We start from the raw sequence: 6839 nt of genomic DNA, 5'->3' as shown, positions 1-6839 counted from the left end.
CGTCAGGCTGACTGTGCCACGCTTGTGACACGCACTGCGGAGGGTACCCTTACCTCTCCGAAACGAATTAGAGGACCCACTGGATAAATCGAAACGAAAAAGCTGCGCTTATTGTGCCACGCAATGGAAGGTTTTCGTTCCGCGACCCCGAAACAGGATGTGCGGGAGAAAATGTATGCATCTTGCTGGGGCGTTTGATTCCATCGGGCCATAAATCTATCGTCGAAGACAGTTGTGCCGAACCGATTACCCGTCTACTTTCCTAACTGCGCTCCCCGTGCGCCATAAATTATTCACTCTCCAAGTGCGTTCGAATGCGAACACTGGCGCATCGTTTAGACACGTTTAGGCTAGATAAATCTCCGGTTCTGAGAGGCGCTTGACCATCGACGCATTGAACGGTCGGAGGGAGAGTCGGGCTGGAAGAGAGGGTCACGTATGTGGCCCGATCGCCGGATCAATTGGAACACCGCGGCGTTCGATCGTTCGCGGCGGTTGTTGCTTCACCGGTTCGGTGCTTCACCATAATTGTCTGCACGGTGCACACAATTATTGCTCTTATTTCGAGAAGGTCCATCGAGACGCCGGTCGCAATCGGCAGCCGCGGACAGCTCCAGCCGGCCGAGAACAGCGAAAGAACCATTAAAGTGAATTATACGCTCTTCAAGGAGCCCGTCGAAGATTCAAATCCGCTGTTTAACGCTTCGGCAAGAAGCGATTGCGTAAAAACGGTGACCGTCGTCGTCGTCGTCGTTCGGGATTCCGTCGCTTGGCCACCGAAAGGGCCGGCGATTCGAAGGACCGAACGATTAAATGCGCGATCTTGAGTGCCGGCGGCTCGAAGAATCGAAGCCTAACGCACTCGTTCAGTGCACGATCGGTCGGTCCCAAGGACGTCGGTCTGTCGTTGGAGTTTTGGAGGGTTTTGTTTGTGTAATTGATTGTTCGGCGCGAAAACTTGGCCGCAGGCTCTCGATTCGCACTTTCGCGAAGAAGTGGCTCAAGCGACCGCTCGGTTTGGGGGCTGCGATGCACCGAGCACGCTTGAGGCCAAAGAAAGCTCTCATCGATGTTGTGCAAAAACACTTGCGAGTCCAGTGCGATGGTTAATGGGACATTTCAAGGCAAACGAGCAGTTTAACCAATTTAAATCAGTCACCTTCTGGCAGCCAGCCAGCCGGTCGGATTGTGTGGCTGCTTCCTTGCACCGGTTCACGGCGCGGAATGTGATCGCCAATCTGGATCAGCCGCCCGTTAATGTACCGCTGCCACTCACCATGGCTCACTGCGCCGAGAGTTTCTCTGCCCGCCAAAATGGGAACTGGAGCCGAAACATACGACCCGGCCGGACGGGCCGGAGAAAGTGCCACCGCCACCGCGGTTGCAGAAGTTCACGGAAAAAGAAAATCCGAACCGCGGCAGCTCGACATTCCGCCGCTCCGTAAACCCATTGCTCCGTGGAGCATCACCGAAAATGGAGCCGCGGAAAAACGGAAACTATCGCCGTTGCTTCAGCGTTTCCCCATGGGCCGCAACCCAGCCATCGTTCGGGGGTGATCGTAAAAGCAGTGGCCGCGACGCGACGTAACAGTTAGGTGGCAGGGTGCGGGGGTGGGGGCGGGGGTATGTGTTTTGGGCATTAGAAACAATTTGCTCGTCGTCGATACGTCGCTTTTGGCGAACCCGTCGGCCGCCTCGATTGGATTCGCAGCGTTGCATAACGCTGACAGCGTTGACTCATCCTGCGATCATGAAAGGCAATGTCTTGCTTCTGATTAAGGCGAGCGGTCTAGCGGAATGAGCCTTTTGGTACGATGTGTGGCTTAAGCCTCCAACGCCCACCAGCGTGAGGTAACGCGCTACAGTTTGAACAGCTTTGCCCAACTTGCGCGTTGTGCGCCTTTTTGCTGTAAATATTTCATTGGCCACACAAAAACACACGCGGCAGTTCGAAATGTATCGGCGTTTTGGGACGGCTGTTTGAAGTGTTGAGTATTTAGTCAATATTTCAACAAACGTCCAACAATCGTACTTGTTTTCCAAGCCTAACTCAAAGTGGAAGCTCCCGCTGCTGACGGCTTGTTTGACGCCCGTTCATGTAATCCACCAAACAGAGCCCTATCAAAATGCTTTTCTTTTATTCATCGCCTCCGTTCGATTCTCTCTGGTTGGGCAGCAATTTCATAATTCATAACAGCGGGCACCCCAAACACTGGCCACTGCGGAAGCGACGGTGACGGAAGCAGGTTACCGGCCACTTTCCGGTTTGCTTTCCAGCTGTGACGCAAGGGGGACGACTCGAAGCTGAGTGAACCGGCCCAGCAGCGGCAGCAGGCTGTCGAATTTCAATTAAAACAACGCCATCCACCGAATCCGTGAACGGGGAAACGGGGTGATCGAACATTAATATGTAAACAATGGAAATGGTTGTTCCCTTTTTCGAGCGCACATCCGTTATTGTGTTAAACAAATCAAACACGTGGTCCAAAAGCGGGCCATCGCAAACGCGGGTCCAGGAATGAATCGAAACGATTGACAGACACATCTGACGATAGATCACAGTCGGGACACTTGCGTCGGGAGTGTGAAAAACGCCCGGCACGAGCCAAGACACAGCCATTCATCTGGGTTGGGTGTGGTTGATTCATCTCGCCCGAGAGGATTGAGCCACTCAACGGCATTCCATCGGAGCGATTGGTCCGCGAAACCCGTTGCTTGCCACGTTCGGTTCTCGGTAGTTCTACTCGAATCGGTTTGTGCTCGGAATGTGCTTGCGATACGGTGGTGACGCAGAAGGGAAAACAAGCCTCCACCCTGGCCCCGCCTGACCCAGCCGACAATGCTAATTTCAAGGAACTATCTGTTTGCAGCTCAAAGAGTCTGTGCTCAAAGAGTGTCAACAAACGGAGCGATTCCGTGCACGAGCACGCTTCCAGGTGGAATGTGCTTATCGTATTAAGCAATTTTCGCCATTTTCCGTAGCAGTAGGATCAATGTCCATGAAAGCATGCACATTCAATCTGAGGAAAGGGCTCCATACACTAGGACAACTATGCTCTTCGAGAATGGAAAGGGGCTCATATTGGATCGAATCACTAGAATATTTGAGTTGTTTAATATAAATCAAATGAAAATGTGTAATATGTCACACTTTTCCAATGCATTTTGATAGTCTAAATCAAAAAATTGTACGCAATTGTTAAATGTTGTTATGTGTACTGAGTTTTTCACTAAATACCGCCTTGATCCAAAAGTTCCCGGGATGATTGCTTTGGGCACTCCTAGCTGTCGATGCTTCTAGCATTTTTATTTGTTTCTTTACTCAACTGTCTCTGATACTTTCACAAAAATTTTACGTCATTCCATCATCAGCTGCGAAAGTTGCGTAGAGTTAAGTACATGTTCCTCTGAGCGTGTTGGAGATTTTTGAGAATTCCAACAATGGATTTGAATGAGCAAAAACGAGCGAAATTTGTGTTAAAAACGATTCTTGCCTCAAGCTAAGACACGGTCAACAAGGAGTACTGTTGGGGTATTTTGAGACGTTTGCGTGAATCAACACCAATACCATCCAACAACTACCGAATTCACCTGATTTAACGCCTTGTGACTTGTTCCTGTTTAATCGAATCACTTGAGAGGAAGGCGTTGGGAAAATCGACGATGGCCCCAAAGGAGACACCAAACATAGAGCGTGAAAAATGTTTCACAAAATGGATCAAGCGTTGGCATAAGCGCGCTGTAATCCATCGTAGCTACTTTAAAGGAGACACCATCGATTTTGACCAATAAACAGATATCATATATTTGATTAATGAATTCTAGGAACTCCTTTTGATCAAGGGGTTAAGTTAGTAGTTAGATCGGAATTTCAAAGTACGGTAACCGGTATCGGGCAGCCCTTTGAAATGCAACCGTCCGCGCGATTGATGTTGCAAATACCGCCCGCCCAATGACGATGATGCGGCGGAGCATAAGTGCGGCGTGAAACTACGCGATGCATGCGTGCGTGTGTGAGAAAGCGTTTCCATTTTTTTCCGTTGTTTATTCCGATCTCGCTATGCTGCAATGCACCGCCCAGCCCGGCATGCAGTGCGTTGCATATATGGCCCTTGCATAACGGCGGCCGCGGTATGTCAGCGGTAACACTCGAGGGCAAGGTTTACCCACCACCACCAACACCAACGCACGCATCGCACACGGACAGGAAGAGCTGGCCGTGGCGGTGCGGTACGGTGCGGCGATCTATCGGCACATTTATGGGCAAGAGAGAACGGTTGGTGGCGGGACATAAAGGGACACAGGTGCACCCGGGGGGGGTGGCGTACATGGTGCGTGCCACGAGGCCGCGCTGCCGATTGGCGAATATTTATGCGTTTGTGCTAGAAAGAAACCGCCAAGCGGGGCCAACTGCAGAACCAACTGCAACTGCACCCGTGCCGGGCTACGCAAAGGCCGACGGTTCCGATCCCAGCCTGCATGTCACAAGAAAATCGCACCCGCCCGTAGAACGTTAGAAATGCCGCCACCAGCTCGTGCCCGGTCGTGTGCCCATGTAGGGCACGGAGGGTGGTTTATGGTGGTGCGGTGCCGCACATGTTGGCCGGATTTAGACGACGGCCGGCTGCGACACTCGAATGGCATCACGTGCCCGCGGGGGTTTGATGAAACCGGGCGAGAAGGATTGATTTCAATCTGGCCACGATCCGGGTGCGATCCGATTGTGAAGGGAATATAATTGCCGCTCGCAATGAGCCCGGAGCTATTAGGCAATGCGATTAGGCATGAGGCGAGGCGTTGGGTAATTGCCGGTTTAAAGCTGAATTCGTTGGATGGCTACAGACTCGATACAAAGAAAGTAAAATTCGAAATAATCTTAGAACAAAACTACGAGGATGATCTGAAATGTAGCGATGCTTCCAACTCTGTTAGCCTGTTAGTTTCGCAAAAGTAGTACTTTTCTCCGCAAAAGAATTATTCGGCTTCTAAGGGCAAGCTGTCAGTTCGAACCCTGACAGTACATCAGGACAAAACTTGGTGTACATCAAAGTTGGTGCTTAATGCGGCTCTGCCCGTTCTCATAATAAAAAAAAAAACAAATAAAATAATCAAACACCTGGCTCTGTTGCTAAATTACGAATATCAATAAATCAACATTGATAATCAGTTTTGAATACACATTTTATAAGCATTCAACTTGGCGAACCTTGACATTTCCAATTAAAACAAGACTTTCGCAATGCTTCTATTCTTAGGTGTTGGCTCTGGCTTAACAAACTGTCGTGAAGACAAATGCATACTCTGAAGAGACTTGAATGTTTTCTTTTCAAAACAGTAACTTTTACTTTATATATGAAGATATAGAGATTCTATAGAGATACATTGGGAACTGCTGTCTATCATATTTTTTCCTCATACCCCCACAACTTCATAAGGCTTTGGTTAGTCACTTAACTCAATTCCTTAAAGGATTGGGTCACCACATTGTCACTACACAAAATAAACTAACCAAATATATCAAACTCTCTAATATCCGCCGTGCTCGTATTAATTTCGTCCTTTTCTTCGTTCCAGTGAACAGCTTCCCGTCCAAGAACCCATCGCTCCTTCCACGATGCCTTGACTGTGGCGAATCTGCAAGTGTGTTGTGACCTTTTGCACTAGTTCCGGTGTGCCGCCCGCGACAGTGCGTGTGTGTGTGTGACGGAAAAGTGCATTGTTTGTCCCGAAAAAGAAAACCACGCCGCGCCAATAGATGCGTGCACGGAGCGAGCCTCTTTCGAACAGCCGAAGAGCATCGTTGGCGGTGCAACATGGGTAATAACAGTCGGACGAGCATCGGGCCGCTGCTGGTGCTCGTCGTGTGCGGTGCAGTGGTACAGTGGTGCAGTGGTGCGACGGCGGTAGAAAGCCACCGGACTCCGGTCACCGTACCGGATCCGGCCGGCGAGCCAACCCGATCCACCGCCGGCACTACGCCGACCGTTGGATCCGAACGGCTCTCGCCGTCGTCGTCGACCAGCGTCGATCCGATTCGCCAGTCATCCGTCGCAGACCAGCCATCGCCGCCACCACCGGTGAAAGGCCCTGCAACGGCCCCGGTGACCAGCGTCGCGGATCAACCGTTAAAAAATGGCCGTGGAAAATCCGGTGCCTCCGTGGTGGTCCCCGAGCCGGAGCAGCCGGACGGTCGCGGCGCCGGGCCTCATTTGAATGGTGAGTGACGACGATGCCCATTACCTTCCTCTAGCCTAATTAAAGCCAGCCACTTGGCAATGGCCGGCGCTGGTGGCCACCGGCCACCGTGTTGCCGACACCGAACCGGCGGCGGCGTCGGCGCGTTTCGCAACCGAAACGATCTCGTTCAAATCTGATGAGCACGACTCGCGATGGCGGCGACTCTTCTGTTTTTTTTTTTTTGCTTTCGGTTTCCACACCGTCACTGGCAACTGGTTAAGGCGAAGGAAAATCCAACAAAAAACGGAGATACCTCAAGTGCTGCCTGCTTTTCTGCTGCTTCTTGGCCATTGGCGCTGCCGAAGGGCCTCGGCAGCTGCTCGCAGGCAACAACGGGACACCGTAGGCCACAACAAACACGTACACACATCGGAGGGAGACGGAACCACTGAATGTGTCGTAAAATTTGAATGTGACCTGCTTTTCTTTCCATGGTTCAACACTTTCGAATCGGGGTCCACCGGAAGTCAGCGGACCAGTGCCGAACACTCCCAAAACCCCCCGAAGCATCCTTTGGGCCGCGGGCCCACTAACCGATATCAGTCCCGGATGTTGATTTGGGGCAGATTGGCGCTCGGCTGAGCACGGCCGGATCATTGATT

General features: G+C 51.3%; 1 protein-coding gene across 1 annotated transcript in view; it reads left to right on the top strand.

Annotated features, from left to right (window-relative positions):
- Positions 1 to 5813: 5813 nt before the first annotated feature.
- LOC128266888 (mucin-5AC) overlaps positions 5814 to 6839 on the top strand; it is a 43935-nt gene continuing 42909 nt past the window's right edge. Inside the window, exon 1 of the mRNA XM_053003677.1 lies at positions 5814 to 6216. Coding sequence (XP_052859637.1) covers positions 5814 to 6216 — 403 coding nt within the window. The remainder of the gene's footprint in view (positions 6217 to 6839) is intronic.

This window comes from Anopheles cruzii, chromosome 2 (genome assembly GCF_943734635.1).
Source record: "Anopheles cruzii chromosome 2, idAnoCruzAS_RS32_06, whole genome shotgun sequence".
Classification (NCBI taxonomy): Eukaryota; Metazoa; Arthropoda; class Insecta; order Diptera; family Culicidae; genus Anopheles; species Anopheles cruzii.
This window is presented reverse-complemented; position numbering and strand designations above follow the sequence as displayed.